The sequence below is a fragment of the Canis lupus genome, chromosome 6 (assembly GCF_003254725.2).
Source record: "Canis lupus dingo isolate Sandy chromosome 6, ASM325472v2, whole genome shotgun sequence".
Lineage (NCBI taxonomy): Eukaryota > Metazoa > Chordata > Mammalia > Carnivora > Canidae > Canis > Canis lupus.
Window position 1 is genome coordinate 41,458,925 of NC_064248.1, and position 22,148 is coordinate 41,481,072.

General features: G+C 38.0%; 1 protein-coding gene and 1 pseudogene across 4 annotated transcripts in view; one reads left to right on the forward strand and one right to left on the reverse strand.

Moving 5' to 3' along the window:
• SLC16A4 (solute carrier family 16 member 4) overlaps positions 1-15,091 on the forward strand; it is a 28,996-nt gene extending 13,905 nt beyond the window's left edge. Inside the window, exon 9 of one of the 4 annotated variants that reach the window (XM_049110997.1) lies at positions 13,765-14,932. In XM_049110997.1, coding sequence (XP_048966954.1) covers positions 13,765-14,024 — 260 coding nt within the window. In that variant the 3' untranslated portion in view covers positions 14,025-14,932. The other 3 variants (XM_025417289.3, XM_025417290.3, XM_025417288.3) reach the window with 3 other exon arrangements.
• LOC112641120 (U4 spliceosomal RNA) lies at positions 13,133-13,257 on the reverse strand (annotated as a pseudogene).
• Positions 15,092-22,148: the final 7,057 nt, after the last annotated feature.

A 22,148-nucleotide genomic window follows, 5' to 3' on the forward strand; every position in this document is an offset into this window, starting at 1 on the left:
GACAGCCCAGAGTTTTATATGATTCTTAAAGACCTATGATGTCTTCAACCAACCAACCAACCAACCAACCAACCAACCAACCAACCAACCAACCACTAGCATCTTTTATCTGAGCAGGAGTCATTAAAGAACTTAAAGGCTGCCTGACCCCTTTGCTCTTCAGATGAGCTATACACATAGCTGCCCAGGGCTTCCCAGCATCTTTTATTTTCCAAGAGGGATGATGGAGGCCCTTCATATTCTATCTGTACTGAAGGTGGGGGGACACTTGGCCTACAGGCCAGAATCTCTATGGAAAGGATGTGTGGGGCTAGCCACTGGTAAATATTAAATACAAGTACAGGAAAAATATTAAATACAAGTACAGGAGTTCTGATTATTTAAGCTAGCATTAAGACTGAAACATTATTTTGTATGCACTTTTAACCTAAATGGACATTTTGTGCATGCTGAACATTTAATCCAAGACTCTTGACTACTCACACAGAAATATTTCTAGAGAAGACTTAAACTTTAGTGTTTTACACACTACAGGTTCTCAATGTTTACATGTACAAATTACTACAGAATTTTCAATCATACACAAAAAGGAATTCAGCTTAAAATTTCCTTTTACTACCTTCAATCCTGAAGTGAAACAGAAAAGATACGATTTTGTCTATCATTTTTTAAAAACTAAGTTTTATGATGATCCTATTTAGGTGTGCAGCTAAATGTAAGACCTAGAAAAAGGCAAATATCAAAAGGGAAAGTATAAGATTAATAACAAAAATTACTGGAAAGAAAGCAAACACCATTAACTGAAGTTCAATCTAGGAAAATTTTTCTAAGCTAAAAGTGTATACAAATATACAACCAACCCCTATTCGTGTTTACAAGCACACCTTAGCCCATGTGGTCTAGCTTAGCCTATACCTCACACCTGGAAAGCAGGCTTGAAATTTTAAATTCAGGTTCAGAACTGTGATTTAGGGACTGGTAACAGGAGACCACAGAGGTGCCTAGCTGAGCAGCGCTATAGCTAGTGCCAGCGAGCTAGAAAAAACAGAGCTCAAATATAGCTTGCGCCCATGCATTTTCTTGATCTTTTTTTTTTTTTTTAATCCTTCTTCACTGGCCATCCCAGTGATGCCTTCAAACTTTCCAAGCCTATTAGGTCCAAAGCAGAGGGAGATAATAAATACCAGGGCACAGAGTATCTTATTCAAATGATAAAGGCAGGTAACATGTTTAGAGATTTCAAGTTTTGTATGTTTTTATATACATCTTAAAATGTTTCAAGAGTTCAATACATGAGAAGTTTTTTTTTTTTTTTTTAAGATTTTATTTATTTATTCATGAGAGACACAGAGAAAGTGGCAGAGACATAGGAAGAAGGAGAAGCAGGCTCCATGCTGGGAGCCCAATGTGGAATGTGGAACTTGATCCCGGGACTCCAGGATCACGCCAGATGTGTGTTGGGTCTTAAAACCAATTTGTTGGGTCATGATCTTTAAAATTTTTTTAATGAAGAAGAATAGACTAGGGGCACCTGGGTGGTACAGTCAGTTGAGCACCCAACTCTTGGTTTCAGCTCAGGTCATGATCTCAGGGTCCTGGGATGGAGCCCCACGTTAGGCAACATGCTCTGCAGGGACTCTGCTTTTCTCTTTCCCTCTGTCCCTTGCCCCTGCTCTCTCGCTATCTTATTTAAAAAAAAGAAAAAGAATAGACTACAACAGAACAGCTTAAAAAACACCGCATCACTTTATTTTAAATTTTTAGTTCATACACACACACACACACACACCTGTGTAATATAAAGTATATGTGATATCAAACACACATTTCTTACAGTCAATGAGTCAAAAAAAAATTTACAATCCTTTTATTACCCAATGTCCACAATACCCTAGGTACTATATAAGGAGAGCTCATGAAAAGAATTTTTAAACACTAATTCTGAGAATATTATCTAGGCATCATAAATTGTATAAGTTCTACAAAATAGTCAAAGGAAATGATAAGGCTGATGCTGATAGCTTATATAAAGATTTTTAGTCTGGGAGTTGCTCACAGTATCTTAAGATTATAATAATTAAATATAAAATTCAGTTAAATTTCCTTTTTTATACCATGATCTCTCACCGACAGCAAGGCTAAGCATCTTGTTAAAGGGAGAAACTTCAGTAAGTCCTTACTCATGTTAAGTCATTCCTCAGTGAAACGACAAAGAGAATTTTACAAAGGCCATTAGACTTGTTCCTAACTTCTGACTCCAGCAGCAAGGACCAAAGAAACATCAGAGATGTTGATTTACAGATTGACTCAGCTCTCAACAGGTATGGGCAGTCACTTTATCGCCTTCAGCTTTAACTAAATCCAAAGTCTTACTGGTTATAAAGTATTAAATTCTCAACCAAATTTAGATTTTCAGAACTGCAGGAGATGCTCATTTTGTACTTACCTAGATCTGTTATTATCAAATTGCAAAACCTGAAATTCCTAGAAAAGATTACAGGCATATTACAGGCATAGGAATCTAGCAAACAGTAAGACTTTTCACAATAACCCTCAGTTAAAACACCAGTTAAAAACTGTAACATCAATTACATGAACAGTATTTTCTCCTTCCTGTATGGAAATGAAAAAAGAAAAACAAGTTAGTCCTACACAGCATATTTTAATAATTCAAGGAAAGAAAAAAAAAAGCATAAGAAACCCATAGGAATCATATGACTGAGTTTTTAAAAAATACTTTTCTTTTAAAAAATGTAAATAGAGCATACAGGCAAGACCTTCACAAACCTTGATTAAATATGGTAAGAAACATAGGGGCAACAACATGTATCAGATCTCAAATGAAAATAACAGACCTGGACAGAAATGGAAAGAAGTAAAAAAATTACGCCCCACACCCAGTCTGCTTCTTCTACCCCACAGCCCCTCCTATTCCTAACCCTGTGACAAATTCAGTGTTAGTTTCCTGACCTAGAGTAGTCAACAGACCTAAGTGTAGGTCAAATGTCACTGCTCATCCAACCCCAACTGCTATTTTTTGCTGGTAGATGACATCTAGAGCTACAAGTTGGCCCAGACGGAAGCCTTGGAAGATTGTAGAAAAATAAAAAGTACTAATGTTTTAAAACTTTACTATATTTGTAGTTAATCCCTGTTAACAAAAATGAACCTGCAAAAAGCACTATAAATACAAAAATCATGCCCTGGGCAAACCAAGCATATAATCATATTCCCTGACATATAAGCAGGAATGTGAAATTTCTAATCTTATATCCAACACATTTGACATGTGAGCTCAAAAACGCTAAAGGCTCAGTTTCACTTAAAAACATCACCATCGGGGATCCCTGGGTGGCTTGGTGTTTTGGCGCCTGCCTCTGGCACAGGGCACGATCCTGAAGCCTCGGGATTGAGTCCTGTGTCAGGCTCCCGGCATGAAGCCTGCTTCTCCCTCTGCCTGTGTTTCTGCCTCTCTCTCTATCATGAATAAATAAATAAATCTTAAAAAAAAAACAAACAAAAAAAACAGCACCACCACCACCAAGGTGCCTATAAAACAAAACTGAATACAGTTCCCCTCTCTTCCACTGCCAATGGATGAATGCCTATATCACGCTAATATATACATTTTAGATATATTTAAAATCAATCATAAATATAACCTGAAAATGCTCTTAAACTACCACCAGTTAATTATTTGATTATAATTCAGTATTCATTCAATAATCATCAAGCAATTAGCACAGCGCTCTCCTAGCTGCTATAGGGAACACAGAAGACAGAAGTCATTCTGTTAATGTTCTTCTACAGTGCCTAGGGTCATGGTGCAGCACTGTCACATAAACTGCCAGAAATTAATACTAAGGACAATGGTTTAGAGCCTCTAAAACTAAGAATTATTAGAATATATATTCTTTCTCGACTTCATTAATTGAAAATCTGGTTAAGTCACTATAATTTAGTTAATATGAAAATGAGTTAACTCTGTTTTACCTTTATTTTTTATTTTTTTGAGATTTTATTTATTCATGAGAGACACAGAGAGGGAGAAGCAGGCTCCTTGCAGGGAGCCTAATTTGGGACTCTATCCCAGGACCCTAGGATTAACTGAGCCACCCAAGCGTACCTGGAAAGCCATTTCTTAACACTGAACTATAAGTTGATTCTATTCCAATTAAGTTAAATAGTTTCTAAAGGAGAAGTGCATCTCCCTCGTGCTGTTAATTGTTAACCTCACACCACATCAACAATACCATGAGGGAAACTGGTAATCTTACACTAACTCATCTGTGTTTTACAATGGCTAAAATGGAAGTTCACCCATCTAAGCTGGTTTCTTGTTCCATTAACCCAGATAAGGTCATCTCCTCATGAAATGGTCACTCCTTCTCTCTATTCTATCCTCATTTCAGATACAACATGAAACATATTCCACCTGTTGCTCAGTCCACCTTCTACCAACCATGTCCACTATAGTTTTATTATCTTGGCCTATCAGCTGAAAATTTCTCTAAGACTTGAAATTTTATTTGGAAAAATATAAAACAGCTCAACCTTTTGATCTGCTATAAATCTACTTTGGAGGCTGGGGTAGGTAGAGGTAAGAAGGCAGAGCAGACTTCTCTGTCCTCTAAATCCTGGGGAATATATTATATCCTAAAGAAGCAAAAGAAAATCATACAGATTAGTTATTCTGTGATTATTTTCCCCATAAACAATAATGCCCCCCAAAATTGTAGTTTCAGTATTCCTCAGATTGATGAATTCCTACAGAAACATCAAAAATAAATTCTATATAGTGCTCTACTGTGGTTAAAAAGAGGGCAGGGTGGGGTAGCCTTTCCTTCACAAAGCAAAAAAAAAATCAAGCTTCAAAATCCTAACACACAGCACGATCCTTTTAATGAAATTCATAGCATAGAGCAAATACTTACAGCACTCTTGGTAAATCTTACTTATGTGTGGACTTTAGAGAGCTGCTGTCTTAAAAGGCAGTAAGGTTTGGGACACCTGGGTGGCTCACTTGAGCAGCTGACCCTTGGTTTTGGCTCGGGTCACAGTCTGGGGTTGTGAGATCAAGCACTGCATGGGGCTCTGCACTCAGCACAGACTGCTTGTCCCTCTCCCTTCCTCTCCCCCTGCTCTCTAATAATTAAAAAAACAAAAAACAAAAAACCTTAGAAAAAGGCAGTGAGGTTTAAATATGCTAAAACCATGTTTCCCAAGATTTTTCCCATGATGGCCGTATAGAAAATGTTTATATAGTATACCCTAAAATGAAAAGGCTGCTAATAGCCAGCCAACAGGTCCAGTGACTCAGATGACTAAAGATCATTTGTATTTGTACACCTTGGAAGTCTGCCACTATGCCCCAGCCCAATGGCTGGAAGTTCTAATTCAACACTGGCTAGTCACTTATGGAATTCTCAACCACTAAATTGAACTACATTCAAGGAACTTGGGAATTAAAGGGCCTGCTAGGTATATTTCAAGTTTTAACAAGATGACCAATAATAAAATTAGAGTAGTAATCCTAATAAAAAGGATTCATGGGGCGCCTGGGTGGCTCAGTCAGTTAAGTGTCCAACTCTTGATTTCAGGTCAGGTCATTATTGTGGGGTTATGGGATCAAACCCTGCTTCAGGCTTCATGCTCAGCAGGCAGTTGGCTTGAGTTTCTCTCCCTCTGTCCCTCCCCCTGCTCGAATGCTCTCTCTTTAAAATAAAGTACATCTTTTTTTTTAAAGATTTTATTTATTTATTCACGAGAGAGACACACACACACACGCACACAGAGAGGCAGAGACACAAGCAGAAGGAGAAGAGGCTCCATGCAGGGAGCCCAACGTGGGACTTGATCCCAGATCCCAGGATCAGGACCTGAGCCGCTGCTGAGCCATCCAGACGTCCCAAATAAAGTAAATCTTAAAAAAAAAAAAAAAAGCAAAAAAAAAAAAAAAAGAAGCTCAACAATCTAGTTCTGAGATCAGAGGTATTTCTTTATTTCTTTCTTAGGATGTTACACTCATTTTTAAATACCCATGGCTTTGCCCATAGAATGACAGAATAATTTAAAAGTGTTGGCTTTAAAAAAAAATAAATTTAGAATCCTATGTTAAATATCAAGTTTGAGGGATCCCTGGGTGGTGCAGCGGTTTGGCGCCTGCCTTTGGCCCAGGGCGCGATCCTGGAGACCCGGGATCGAATCCCACATCAGGCTCCCCGTGCATGGAGCCTGCTTCTCCCTCTGCCTGTGTCTCTGCCCCTCTCTCTCTCTCTCTCTCTCTCTCTGTGACTATCACTTGCAAAACTGTTTATGGAAGCTGACCCCTATCTTTTTAGCTGTTTTATATTATCACAAGACATATTATTAGACATTTCTGCTTAAAATAGGGTTGTAGCCATAGACATAAAAAAATAATTTGGACTGTAATTTTACTGTACATAAGAACTGACTGGGTCACCCATGAATTATGCTTAAGGGAAGCCAATGAATCTGCTCGATTAACATGCATCTCAGATGAATCTGAGGCAAGTAGTTTGTAAACACTGAGGAAAAGCTTACAAGGGCACTTTAGCTTAGGCAGTCTTTTTTTTTTTTTTTTTTTTTTTTTTTTTTTTTTAGCTTAGGCAGTCTGTACCAGCTGCCAGTGTCCTATTCCTCAGACTGCTGGCTACAGACAGTAATACTCAGCATGCACTGAACACTTAGATGGATGCACACTCTTCTGGATTATGGTTAATTACATTATCTTGGCTTTATCATTCACAGTGCTTTTGCTAGGACCACAAAGAAACCCCGTCCTTTGAATGCCAACTTACGTGTTTACATTTAAAGCAGTTAGAATATGATAGGTTCTCTACCAAACAACGATTTCCTTTAAAAATATACACTCAAGAGCCTTAAACTGTTTAGGGCTGAAAGTGCATTTGTACACAGCTTTTCTATATTATTACCAAAAAAGCACAGAGATCTAATAAAATCAGACCAAATTAGAGTCTCTTTTACTTTCAGTGGTAGAAAAAGGCTGATCATTAACCAAATACGGTAGATGTTTCAATACAAATGAAGCCCTGAACTTAACTTACTTAGTAGTCATGTAAATCTAAGCTTGATTATGACAGCTAATAGTTCATAAAACAATAATATGACATAGCCCTAGATGCTACACTTCATTCATATTTGCTAATTTTATAAATATAAATATAAACTAAATACTCAACTGTATGATTAATCTACTGAATGGCAAATGGATCTTAGAATTCTAAAAATATGCTAATATCTCAGTTATCAAGTATGAATAAGAAAAAGATTTACATTTTTTTTTTTTTTTTAATTTGAGAGAGAGAGCATGGCAGGGCGCGGGGAGCGGCAGAGGGAGAAGTAGACTCCCCCTTGAGTAGGGGGGCCCGACATGAGGTTCAATCCCAGGACCTGGATATCATGACTTGAGTCCGAGACAGACATCCAACCAACTGAGCCATTCAGGCGCTCCAAGAGAAACAGATTTAAAACTAATCATTTCATTAAATTTTGCATGGAAATACGTGGAGAGTTCTAAAATACGCTAAATAATTCCCTGTCCTGGTAAGAAAATATATTAAATATGTTTTAATCTTTAATGTTTCAGAAAAACATCATTCTGACTTTAAATGTGTATGTGAAATGAAAGGCTTATTACCAATCTTCTGGGATTTATAAAGACAACCACTACAACCCATTTCTCCTCCTTTCTAGAAATCTGAGACTGTCATCTTGCCTGTCTCTTTGATATTTGAAGGGCAATCACAATCAACATAATACAGACTTCTCCTAGCTGATTTCACTCTTTTGCTCAACTCCAAGAAACATTTCACTGAGGTCACTGATCCAACAAGGAGTCAACACGTAAAAAACAAGTTAAATTAGCTGAATTTAAGAGGCTAATAAAACATTCCATTCATTCATTACATTAAGAACAGAAAATAAAGCTAATGAAGCGAACAAAAAAATTAAATGTCTATATCAGAACCAAATAAAAAAAAAAACAAAGGATAGGAGATAAAGACATACACAGACCAAAAAGAGAAGAGGGTATACTATACACATTCAGTGAGAAATCAAGTTCCAAAATATAGATGAAAATGAAAAGATATAGCATAAGCTCCATGAAGGCAGATATTTCTATGTGTTTCATTCACAGATATGCTCCCAGTAGCTAAAACTGTGCTGGCATACAGCACCAAAACTTCTTTGAATAAATGATCAGAGTAACAGCCTTAACTTTAAAAATTTTTTTTAGGATCAAAAGCCAATTTGCGGGCAGCCCTAGTGGCCCAGCAGTTTAGCACTGCCTTCAGCCCAGGGTGTGATGATCCTGGAGACCTGGGATCAGTACTGAGTCCCGCGTTGGGCTCCCTGCATGGAGCCTGCTTCTCCCTCTTCCTATGTCTCTGCCTCTCTCTCTCTGTGCCTCTCATGAATAAATAAAATCTTAAAAAAAAAAAAAAGCCATTTTGCATCTACAAACATAATAAGCATGCAATACTTTAGAAAAGAGGTTTCTCAGAGTATGGTCAGTGGACATCTGGAGGTCCTGAGAACTTTTTAGGAAGCCTAAAAAGGCAAAACTATCATAATAATACTAGGTTGTTATTTGCCATTTCACAGGGCTGACTTTTACAACAATGTTTAAAGACCAGTGCCTTGCACAAATATTCTTTGCCACCACATACTCATAGTTTTTTAAAGTGTTTCATTTTAAAAAGTTCCGTCAAATACTAAATTAAAAAAAAAAAAAAAAAAAAAAAAGGAAAAATGCTTTCTACACCATGAAAAAAAAAAAACATTTTCGTATGTGCCATTAGCCAAATGATTTTGTGGACCGACCCATTCTTGCTTTAAAAGAACATTCTGGGGCAGCCTGGATGGCTCAGCGGTTTAGCGCCGCCTTCAGCCCAGGGTGTGATCCTGGAGACCGGGGATCAAGTCCCACGTCGGGTTCCCTGCATGGAGCCTGCGTCTCCGCCTCTCTCTGTGTGTGTCTCTCATGAATGAATGGATGAATGAATGAATGAATACATACATACATACATACATAAATAAATCTTTAAAAAAATAAAAGAACATTCTGATTTCAGGAGACTTACACTCATCATTTAACACATTTGACTAGTCACTTCCTTTTCACATGTTCTCACAGCCTCCTGAACCTTCCCTTCTTAGCCCTCATGATATGTGTAAGTCACGTGTTAGTACCTAACTCCTCACAGAACTGTACAGTCTGTGAAGGCAGGGAGCACATCTGTTTTGGCTCACTACCATTCTCTTCTCCAACAACTAGCACACTATTGGGAACATAATATAAATATTGAAATGTTTGTTCAGTGAGGAAAAAAAGATAACCAATTCTCTCACTTTTTTCTTTGGAAAATAGTAGTAATTCACAATTATTCTCTTTTTAAAAAATTTTTATTTCTTCATGAGAGACAGAGAGAAAGGTTGAGACAGAGGGATTCCAAGATTCCTTGGGAGGCATTCCCCACAATTATTTTCTTTGTAAGAACAGTAGCCTTCTAATAAGATTCATCATAAAATTAGGGGCCTTGGGTGGCTCAGTCAGTTAAGCATCTGCCTTTGGCCCAGGTCATGATCCTGGGGTTCTGGAATTGAGCCCACATCCAGGCTCCCTGCTCAGTGGGGAGTCTGCTTCTCCCTCTGTGAGCATGCTCTCTCAAATAAAATCTTTTAAAAAAGAAGATTCATAGTAAAATCAGATTGTATGTGTCCCTAACTTTCCCCAACTTCCACTGTAAGACAGGAGATGAGTTCTGGGTCTATGAGGACATTTTTCCACACAGGGTTAAGTCCCTAACTCAGGTGGAACAGATTTAACTTTATCAATAGAAAATAAGGCAGGCAGCTTAACTCCCTAATATATCACAATACATTCTAGGAATTATAGGAGGCTCCTTCCCTTGACACAGTGGATGGCTGAGAATTACTACCTGAAAGGTCCGCTTCACTAACAGACACCACTCCTTCCTTCCAGGCTGGTTATATGATTACACCCAGACATACACTGGCTCCTTCTACTTCTCTGGTACATGCTATCTCCTCTCTTCAGTTTCCCTGTTCTTTGTACCGTTGGCTGAGAGATGGAAAAACAGTGCCTGACCAGAAAGGAAAAGGACTGCAATCAAACGAGAGCTTAACAAAACACAATCTAAACTAAGAAGTCACTGGAAACAAAAGCTTGGAAGAAACCAATTTCCTCGTTTGTAAAATGAAAAGGCAAACCAGATAGTTTTTAAGGTTTCTTTTTTTTACATTCCGAGGAATACCTAATTGATAGAAAAGAGCCACTTAAACTAAGCTGTTTGTTAGTATTTAATCAAACAGGCTAAAGTCTTCATCAGTGAAAACAACTACCTTAGGTATTAAAATATAATTCTTAATGTGCTATAATAATAAATTGACAAAACTCTCAACTGTGCCTTGGTAATCCAGCCATTAAAATATATGGAGATGGGGGATCCCTGGGTGGCTCCGCAGTTTAGCATGCCTGCCTTCGGCCCAGGGCATGATCCTGGAGTCCTAGGATCGTGTCCCACATCAGGCTCCCTCCATGGAACCTGCTTCTCCCTCTGCCTGTATCTCTGCCTGCCTCTCTGTGTCTCTCATGAATAAATAAATAAAATCTTTGGGGAAAAAATATGGAGATGAAAAACTATTTTGTTAGTGTAAACAATTATTAAATGTAGCCACTGGTTGACTATGACTCTGAAATCTGAATGAATATTAAAACCTTGTTGAGTGACAAGAATGGTATACACCCTCCAGAGAGTTTATCTTTCCTTATTAGAAATAATCTTTGTTTCCATTATTTTGTTTCCTAAATTTTCTATGATAAATGTGTATTGTTATGTAATAAAAACTAACAATAGCCGAAAAAGAGAGCACTTGGGTTGCACTCGGTTAAGCACCCAACTCTTGGTTTCAGCTCTGGTCATGTCCTCAAGATTGTGACATCAAGCCCCGAGTTGGGCTCCATGCTTACTGCAGAGTCTGCTTGAGTTTCTCTCTACCTTTCCCTCTGCCACTCCTACTCATGCTCTGTCTCTAAAATAAATAAATCTTTAAACACTTTTTTTTTAATTACCAAAGGAAACCCCTCCTTTATTTCAAGATCATTTGAATACTATTCCTGCCCATTTAAACAATATTTCTTTTCACTAAATCTACTTATCTAAAATATTCAAACTAAACGATCTAGATGTGTCTTTAGAACCACAGATTTTAGGGGCACCTGGATGGCTCAGTTAGTTGGGCATCTGACTTTTGGTTTCGACACAGGTTGTGATCTTCGAGTCATGGATTCCAGGCCCATGTCAGACTCCATGCTCAGTAGGGAAACTGCTTAGAGTTCTCTTCCTCTCCATCTGCCCCTCCCCTACAAGTGTGTGAGCCTGCACTCGCGCTCTAATAATGATATCTTTAAAAAAATACAAGTTTTATAAGAAGATTAAGTAAGTAGCTTTTAATGGAAGAAATATTTAAACTACTCTTCTTAAATATGGAATAATTATGTTAACTAATAATATCATTCAGAAATGATAGAAATGTAAGAAATTACATGTAAATAGAGAGCTCTTCATTTCATTATTTGGGTGATTTTTTTTTAAAGTTTTTTTATTTATTTATGATAGTCACACAAAGAGAGAGAGAAAGAGAGGCAGAGACATAGGCAGAGGGAGAAGCAGGCTCCATGCACCGGGAGCCCGATGTGGGATTTGATCCCAGGTCTCCAGGATCGCGCTCTGGGCCAAAGGCAGGCGCTAAACCGCTGCGCCACCCAGGGATCCCAATTTGGGTGATTTTAAGAGGAAAGAAAATACCTAGGGTTCTCTGTAATACCAAGATCCCTTAAAATCTCTTTCAGGAGACTCTTTCAAACTATTGTTATTAAAAATAACAATTAAAATTAAATAATTGAAAAAATTAAATAATTAAAATAAATCATTAAAAATTAAGCTAATAATATTATTACTCTATCTTCCCATTCCTTTATTTTTTTTTAAGATTTTATTTATTTATTCATGAGAGACACAGAGAGAGAGGCAGAGACATAGGCAGAGAGAAGCAGGCTCCATGCAGGGAGCCTGATGTGGGTGGGACTCAATCCCGGGAGTCCAGGACCATGCCCTGGGCCAAAGGCAGGCACTAAACCACTGAGCCATCCAGGAATCCCCATCCTCTCTGCTTTAAAATATCTATTGATTCCCTATAGAGAAAAAAGACTAAACTGAAAGCCTGGCTTTAGCTCCAAAATACCGTACCCGCTCACTCCCTGTTTATGCCTCTGTGCAAGCTTTGCTACCACCTACAGTCCCAAAGCTTGCCTTTCTCCCTCAGGCATAGTCTCATTCCTCACAAGTTGACTCACTCAAAGGCCACCTTTTCTGGAGACTTCGCCTAACAGGAAGTCAATCTCTGGTCATGATTTCTGTCCACTTTTCTACATGAGTTTACATTATCATTTTTCCATTAGTTTGCAAGATCAACAAGTTGGATGGTGTTCTACTGATTTTTTCCCCCAGCATAAACTTTGGAACCTAATTAATCTGGGTTCAACTCTCAATTATCTTAAAAACAGAAGTTGATCCTATTTAAAACAGGTTTTACGTTTAGATATAAATGTCTAACATTTTTATATTTTAGACGTAAGACAATATGAAAGCAAAGCAAAACAAACACCATCCTCTTACACAGACAGCAAAAACAGTTAATAATAAATTCCAAAAAAAAAATAAATAAATTCCACTCTGCTGCTTGTTACCATATGACCTCATCAATGTCATTCAACCTGAGCCCCACTTTTCTCCTCTGTACATGCGGATAACAGCACCAGCCCACCTCACAGATACACTGTGAGGATTGAATGAAAATACTCCTGTACTAAGCAAAATAACCCTCAGATACAGCAGCTGCTAATTTCCTTTCTTCTGCTTTCTAAATCCTTTCTATGTCAAAACAGAAGACAAAAGCAATCAACAAAACCACTCTCATCCATCCTCCCTTCTCTTGGAATACTTTTCTTAAAAGAGACTTTACCTAGAACAATGAGATTCTTTCCTCCTAAGAAAGCAGACTGTACATTTTAAGTAGGACCAACTAAAGAACTCCAAGTTGAATTCTGATTTGGGAAAAGTTTTCAATTAGCAATAATCGCGCCTTGGATAAACCTCATTGGGTATGATACTGCCACTGCGCAAAGCTTCCGATTTGAACAGGCTTTATGAATCTTATGCAACAGAGCAACTCTTCATCTGCTCAATGACAGTAGCCCCTGAACCTGGGTGGTGTGGATTAAGAAAGTCTGATTCCCTAGGCCACAAGACGTTGAAGACAGTTATAACTAATGTATTCCTTGTATTAACAACAACTTATGATGTTCCTATTCATTTTATTACTTTTCTTTGGACAATATTATAAGATGCCATACATTTTTAAGAATCCATAATCTAGAAATACTATCCCAGCTATATATGGAGTTTCAAGAAAATCAAAATAGTTCACTGATTTTCTTTCCCCTTTGCCCTTAATAGATCCCTAGGAGACAAAGAGGAAACAAATATTAGACTCAGGATACACAACCATACGTGTTTGGAGTGGTAGGGTGGTAAACAACTTTTTTTCCACATCCAATATGTACCAGTCACTAAGGGAGGCACATTTTATGTATTACCTTATTTAATCTTCACAACCTTTATTTTTTTTAAAAAGATTTTATTTATTTATTCATGAGAGAGAGAGAGAGAAAGAAAGAGAAGAGAAGAGAAGAGAAGAGAAGAGAAGAGAAGAGAAGAGAAGAGAAGAGAAGAGAAGAGAAGAGAAGAGAGAGGCAGGGACATGGGCAGAGGGAAAAGCAGGCTCCATGCAGGAAGCCCGACGGACTCAATCCCGGGACTCCAGGATCACACCCTGGGCCAAAGGCAGGCGCCAAACTGCCGAGCCACCCAGGGATCCCTCTTCACAACCTTTGAAAGTAGGTACTATGATACTCAGCTTATAATGAATAAGCTTAAAGTCAAAGAAATTAAACACTCAGTAAATAGTGAAATCACAATTCATACAGATTGGTAAGAAACCCTACACTGGGGATCCCTGGGTGGCGCAGCGGTTTGGCGCCTGCCTTTGCCCCAGGGCGTGATCCTGGAGACCCGGGATCGAATCCCACATCAGGCTCCCGGTGCATGGAGCCTGCTTCTCCCTCTGCCTGTGTCTCTGCCTCTCTCTCTCTCTGTATCTGTCATAAATAAATAAAATATTAAAAAAAAAAAAAAAAGATAAAAAAAAAAAAAAAAAAGAAACCCTACACTGTCCCCTCTAGATCACCCTGACTTCTTGGCAGTACCACAAGATTATGGAGCTGATTTAACTGAAAACAGTTATGATTTGTTCTAACTCAAATTGGCATAAAATTTTATAATATCTACTCTAAAATGAAATGGAGAATGCAAAGTACCTAAGACAAAGCCACAAAAGACATCTGCTACAGCGCCGTAAAAATGTAGTTGTTACAATAATTAACTTTTTTAGGCCTTTCAATATTCAACAAATCTTACCAAAGAAGGTAATGCTTGAGTATAGGCCATTTGTAATTAATTCCTCAATACTAAAATATTATTGGAATGTTTATAATTTTTTTGGAATGTTTATAAATTTTAAGTCTTGAAATATATATTTATTTAGTAGAGCTATGATAATTTGAACATAAAATTCAGGATACTTTCTTCTCAGCTACTTATTGGCTTCTATTTAAAATTAAGATACCATTTCTTGCAGTTATTACTCTAAGTGCCATACTACCATCGCAGAAGAAGAAATGTTCTATATATGTTGATCATTTAGCACTATTTCTGATAATAAAGCTCTACCTTTACAATACCTTTTTCTTTTTAAGATTTTATTTGAGGGCAGCCCTGGTGGCTCAGCGGTTTAGCATCGCCTTCGGCCCAGGGCGTGATCCTGGAGCCCCGGGTTCAAGTCCCACGTCGGGCTCCCTGCATGGAGTCTGCTTCTCCCTCTGCCTGTGTCTCTGCCTCTCTCTCTGTGTCTCCCATGCATAAATAAATTAAAAAAAAAAAAGATTTTATTTATTTGTTTGTTTGTTTTTTAAAGATTTTACTTATTTATGATAGAGAGAGAGAGAGAGAGAGGCAGAGACACAGGCAGAGGGAGAGGCAGGCTCCATGCTGGGGGCCCGACGTGGAACTTGATCCCTGGGCTCCAGGATCGCGCCCTGGGCCAAAGGCAGGTGCTAAACCGCTGAGCCACCCAGGGATCCCCAAAAAAGATTTTATTTGACAGAGAAAGAGCTGGAGAGAGGGAGGTGGATGGACAGAGGGAGAGACAGAGGGCTGCCTCCTCACTGAGCAGGCAGCCCAACATGGGGCTCGATCCTAGGACCCCGAGATCATGACCTGAGCCAAAGGCAGATGCTCTGCTGACTGAGCCACCCAGGTGCCCCGCCTATAACTTTTGAAAGCTCTTTCCTACCTTATATCTCATTGTCATCATGTCAAGCCTGTAAAGAAATTGAATAGGTATTATTACTCCTATTTTATACTTAAGGAACAAAAGCAAATTAGGACCAAGTTATCTGCCTAAAGTTACAAAGCTAGTCCTTAACACAGCCTAAGTATCAGTGCTGATTAGATCACCACCCCTGGCTTTCCCCTTTTTTTTTGGCTTTCCCTTTTTTAATGATTGGCTAGGGAGTTAAGTTAAAGTTTAATGAAAGCAAGAACTGCACTTAAACAGAGTAATAATTTTATGATATTTTCCAAATAATCTAGTCATATTAATATATGTGATGCTATGTTTGTCTGTAAAAAATTAGCTTAGTTTAATAAACTTATCCAACTGCAAAATCAGGCTTTCCCATGAGGAAAAAACTCATCATGTTCTTAGTATTTGATTTTAGTTATTTTTAAGCAAGACAATACAAAACATGAGCAGCGGTTTCTCTGAACACTTCAATACAAAAAAAGCCCGATACTCTTTTTTTAAAAGATTTTATTTATTTGAGAGAGAGCTGAAGCATGAGTTGTGGGGGAGGGGCAAAGGAAGAGGGAGAAGCAGACTCTCTGTTGCTCAAAGAGCCCCCACACAGGCTTTGATTCCAGCACCCTGGTATCATGACCTGAGCCAAAGGCAGATGCTTTACGGACTCAGCCACCCAGGCACCTCAGCCTAACACTTTTTTAAAAACCTTAAGTGTTTCTCCTAACCCAAAACCAACTTGTAGGAGGCTTTATGTCCACATATTTGCCTCATTTGCCTACTCATTTCCCACAAATATCTATCCAGTTGTCTCAGATTTATACTCAAGGCATTAACATATACACAAATGAAAAATAACAGAAGTAGCCTGAATCAACTTTTAAAGAAATCAGTTAAAATTCTTGTTTTATTTCTGAGAAGCTGGTATTATTACCCATGGTCACTGAGCCAAATGATAATCATTTCTAAAAAAAAAGAGAGGTGGGGGCAGCCCTGGTGGTGCAGCGGTTTGGCGCCACCTGCAGCCTGGGGTGTGATCCTGGAGACCTGGGATTGAGTCCCACATCGGGTTCCCTGCATGGAGCCTGCTTCTCCCTCTGCCTGTGTCTCTGCCTCTCTCTCTCTGTGTCTAGGAATAAATAAATAAAATATTAAAAAAAAAAAAAAAAGAGAGAGAGAGAGAGGTACCTGGGTGGCTCAGTCTTGGTTAAGTGTCTGCCTTAGGCTTGCTCAGGTCATGATCCCAGTGGCCTGGGATCAAGCCTTACATGAGGTTCCCTGCTCAATGGGGAGTCTGCTTCTCTTTCTTCCTCTGCCCCTTCCACTGCTCATGTGCTGCTCCCTCTCTCAAATTAACAAAATATTTTTTTAAAAATTTAAAATTAAAAAAAAATTAAAATAAGAAAGGAAAGGAAAGGAATGGGAAAAAGAAAACCTAATCCCTGTTAACATTCCAACAGAAGCTACTATATTGTTAAATCTCCTTCTATACAAAAAATGATCAACGGTAAGCTAGTGAGACTTTTTTAGGCATACAGAGAATCAGCTAAGATAGGGGTAACCAACTGTCTTGGTTTGGCTGGAAACAAAGGAGTTCCTGGGACACAGGACTTTCAGTTTTAGAACCAAGATGAGTTGGCCACCTATACTAACAAGTAAACACATCTGGATGTCTAGATACTTGATAGCACATAGTTAAAAACCTAAAGTTTTGGGATCCCTGGGTGGCGCAGCGGTTTGGCGCCTGCCTTTGGCCCAGGGCGCAATCCTAGAGACCCGGGATCGAGTCCCACGTCAGGCTCCCGGTGCATGGAGCCTGCTTCTCCCTCTGCCTGTGTCTCTGCCTCTCTCTCTCTCTCTCTGTGACTATCATGAATAAATAAATAAAATCTTTAAAAAAAAAAAAAAAAAAAAAACCTAAAGTTTTCTTCTAGCAATCTTCCCCCCCTCAAAAGAGAAAATCACAAATTCTATTTTTACCCCATTCAAGCCCCAGTGAGCAAACAGAAATAGGATACACATTAGTAGTTAAGGAAGGGAGGCATACATTTTTAATGAGAATCCACTTTCAGGCATTAACTGACCAGGGACTTGGAAGTAATGGAAGACTTCCAGCTTTCACTTCTACTATTTTTTACAGAAGTGACAATCTGAGCTGAAATAAAGCCAAGATGTCCTACTCTTGGTTCACGTCAACCAACGTTAACATTTTAGCAGGGAAGAGAAGTTTGTCAGGACCAAGGAAATGAGAAAGATAAGTGTGAAAGAGCAAGAGCCAATATTGTCTTCCTTCCAATTTCTCAAAGCTAGTCAGAGTTTAGCATAAATTATTTGTATACACCAACCTACAGATCGAAGTTTATCACACTTGATTAAACAATTTCAAGCCTAAATGCCCCAGCTGTGTAGCACAGCCCTCTGAAGCCATAGCAGTAAGATGACTCACCAACTGGCAGGTGTCTTAGAGTCTACGAATAATGGATGTCTGCCTGGATGAAAACAAATGTATGTGCCCAACAGACGACCTCATCCTGCTTGGCAAAGAGGAGAAAAACTAAAAAACTGATCAGTAGTACAGTACTTGTTTTATAATGGAAAGAATCGGACTTAGCTCAAAAGAAGAGACTTGTAATTCATACAGACTTTTAAAATGTCCTCTCTACATATTTTATATTTCAATTTTCACTTACCAGAAAGGTTCAATAGAATAAGATCAAAGAGGATAAAAATCAATTTTATAACCCCCAAATTAGAAATAACTGAAAGTGAGAATTGTCATACTGAGTTCGTTTCAAGAAATGTGAAGTCAGAGTCACAAGAAAAATAAATCCATATTTAAACCCTCCTATTATATTTAATGACCTGATGTCAGTTTCCACTCAAGTGAAAATTAGTAGCTCATGTTTGAGTATGTATTTTCCTTATTGAAAACTGACACCATGCCACAGTTAATAAGATATGGGTTTATAAATATGGAGTTTTAAAAGAAACTTACCCTTTCCCTTTGTGCAGCTCTGACTTCCAACCCAGTTTCTATAGAAACAGGAGGACAAGTGCCAGTGCCAGAAGTCTGCCAATTAGAACTCATCTTTTAGTTGCTGAATAATAAAGCCATATCCCAAAGTCCGCTATAGGTTTTTGATTGTCAGTAGTTCCTAAAAAGAAACCCAGGAGGAAAAAAAGATGTTTAACCAATTATTGTACTTAGATAAGCTCCCTCCTTTAAACTTGGCCATTAAAAAAGTGGAGGAGGTTTGATCCACTACCATACATATTAAAAACATTTTTTTAGAGCTTCAGTATCTCTAAACTTAAAGGGCAGCAAATTGAAGGAAAAGGTGTCTCTGAAGGTTCAAAATACCTTTACACCCACACATGGAAGGAAGAAAACACTCAGGTATTACAGAAATAAAGTACTGTCAACCACCAAACCTTAAAAGTTCAACAAATTCATTCTTTTTTGTGAAATGTATTTTCAGTAAGTTTCTAACACTGCAGAGAGTAAACTTCACAAATGGAATTTGTCAGGAGAGATAAATGATAATATGGGTAAGTCTCCACTAAAAAAAATCTCTCTGGTCTCAGGAGAAATCTATAAATCAGAAATGAACCCCAGAAAGATTTTCTGGAGAAGTAGACATGTGTGCTTGATGAAAAATGCCTCTAAAGCATAAATGCCAATTTAAAAATTAAAACATTGTGCAATGTGAATAATCTTGTTGCAATTCTTCATTTGGTATCATTAAGATTGCTTGGTGACTTTTTAGAATCATTTATCATAAAAATTTACACATTAAAAATCATTCCTGTATCTAAATTGATACACTTCAGTTTAGAGTATTCCCTTTAATACATTATATGAATCTCAATATTTGTTATTTGTCACTATGATTAATATGAATTCAATTTTTGTTGCTATGCAAGGAAAATCAGTTTATTTATGAAGTTACTATAATACAATAAAAAACCAAAGCGATTTGAATCTCTCCTCAATCCTGTCTATATCCATCCCCCTAGAGAGATCTAAACCTACCTCTACCAAATTTTCTAAAGTATGCGGCAGCTATCAGCAAACAGTGTCTCAACTATCCTTACCCTTATCTGTAAAAAACAAGATGTTCTATCTCACAATGAAAAGAGTGGACTAGAACAGAATAGGAAGGAGAGGAAAAAGAAGCATAACAAAATAAGCAAGAACCACCAAGACAGGCAACAGCAACCCCTCTTGAAAGTTTTTGGTTTTGATTTTCAAATAGTGCTTAAGAGGCTAATTGTGTGTTTTATATGTTTAAGGTCGATCTCTCTAGAGCAGTGGTTCTCAATCCTGGCTACACATTAGAATCATCTGGGCACTTAAAAAAATAATACTGGGGCCTTGGCAGAGTCCCACTCTGCCTAGATCAATTTAAATGAATCTGAGAGAGTAAATTCCAGGTACTGGTATTAAAAGGTCCTCAAGTGATGCTAATACAGAGCCAGGTTTCAGACAACCGCTGTAGAATGCAGAAAAATTCCAATTAAGGAGTCTTGTTTACTGAAATATTTCTGTATATAAAGAATATACACAAGCTAGATGCTTATCCTGGAAGCAAGGTAAAATTACTAATGGTGAATTTCTATATGCTAAGATACAATGGAAAACCAATTTTCTTGATATGCTATGCATATTTTAATTAAGATATGTAATTAAAAATATGTATGTAGCACCTCAGAGTCTTAATTTTTCCTGTAATGATAGGTCTATTCTGTACATGTATGTAATATGCTTATGCATTAAAGTTCTTCATGAAATCCTTTCTTTGGGTAAAAGGAAATCTGCTGGTCATCTGAGAAAGGTCATATACCAAAACAGCACTTAAAAGCTTTATACTCACATGTACCTGGTTTGGACAGGGGGACAGCCATTCTACAAAAAGACCCTCTAAATAGATATTTAGTATGGAAGTTTCGTTTGATACCACTAGAAAACTGGCAAGTTATGAAATGTAGAAAGCATGATCAGTGTGTTATAGCAGAAACTATCTATAACTACAGTGGAAGCTTTTCCTTACAGTGGGCTGAAAGCAGAAAGAGTAAGAAACAACATGTTGAGGAAATAATGATTTACTAGGAAGAAGACTGCTTTGAAATCTTAGGGTGGCCAGCAATTTTGAGCCTGAAGAAGAAATACACTCTCTACTATGGTTATTTAAATAAAAGAATACCCCTGATTTCTGAACAAGAACATCTGCAGTCTTACAGTGAATCTGAAATGCTAATATATCTTTGGAGGAAATACTATCTTTGACTTGTCAAGAGCTGAAAGATTTCCTTTTTTTTTTTTTAAGATTTCCTATTTTGAATTACATATTGCATCTGTCTTCAATTAGTGTAGCTAATTAATCCTTCAAATATTTGGGTACCTATTATATACTAGACTTTATTCTAGATCTTAGAATAGTTGAAGTTTGTGTTACTTTCCTGAGACAGGTAGCCAAATCTTTTTTTCTTTTTCTTTTTTTTTAAATATTTTATTTATTCATGAGAGACACGGAGAGAGAGGGAGAGAGACAGGCAGAAGGAGAAGCAGGCTCCATGCAGGGAGCCCGACGTGGGGTCTCCAGGATCACCCCAGGCTGAAGGCGGTGCTAAACCGCTGAGCCACCCAGGCTGCCCACAGGTAGCCAAATCTTTTTTTTTTTTTTTCAGGTAGCCAAATCTTGATCAAATCACATCACTCCACCTCCTTAAAACTTTCGACAGCTTTCTACTGCGTACAGCATTTGTCCTTGGCAACTGGCCCTTACAGTTCACTATCTCCCTTCTTCCATCAGAATGTCAGCTCCACAAGAAAAGAGAAACTTGTCTGTTTTCTTCACCAATAACACTCCCAAGATCTCAAGTAATTCCCGGCATATAGCAGATACCTAAGTATTTGAAGAATTAACTAATTCCACACTAACTGAAAACAAACCCAGTTTAGATAATCCAAAACAGGAAACCCTTCAACCATTCAGAAGTCAAAGATACACTCAACTTTATAATTCCAATCTGTCTCAATCTTATCAGTAACCTGCTTAGGAGGTAGTAGATATAGGTGCTGGTTCATTCATGGAAAGCAACTTGCACATGTACATACATATATACATAATCCTAGAATCATTTTCAATTTTAACTTAAGATAAACTACAGTCATACTACTTTTAGATTAACATCTGAAACCTCAGGGATATCCCAGTTTCTGGCTGTGTATCACTCAGCCAACTTACAAAACTTTTCTGGTGTCCCTTTAGCATTGTATAAACTGAAGCGTGGCTTACAGACTGTTATAAGGCAAAATTACACACTAAACTAGATGGAATTCCTTGGAGAAATAATTACATGACTATTAAGTGATAAGTTCCATGGCATTTGCAGTTTCATTTTGCTGGTCTCTGTAACAGCTCTGAATTGATCTTCTGGAAATTCCTCCTCTCAGCCTCAGAGACAGAACACCACTCTGCCTCTTCTACTTGGGATTCTTTTCCACACCATATCCCCTTCCCAGGCCTTATATATGATATTACTCCGAGTTTATACTTCAGCACTCTACTCTCTGCGGGCCAGTGATACTCCACATGTGG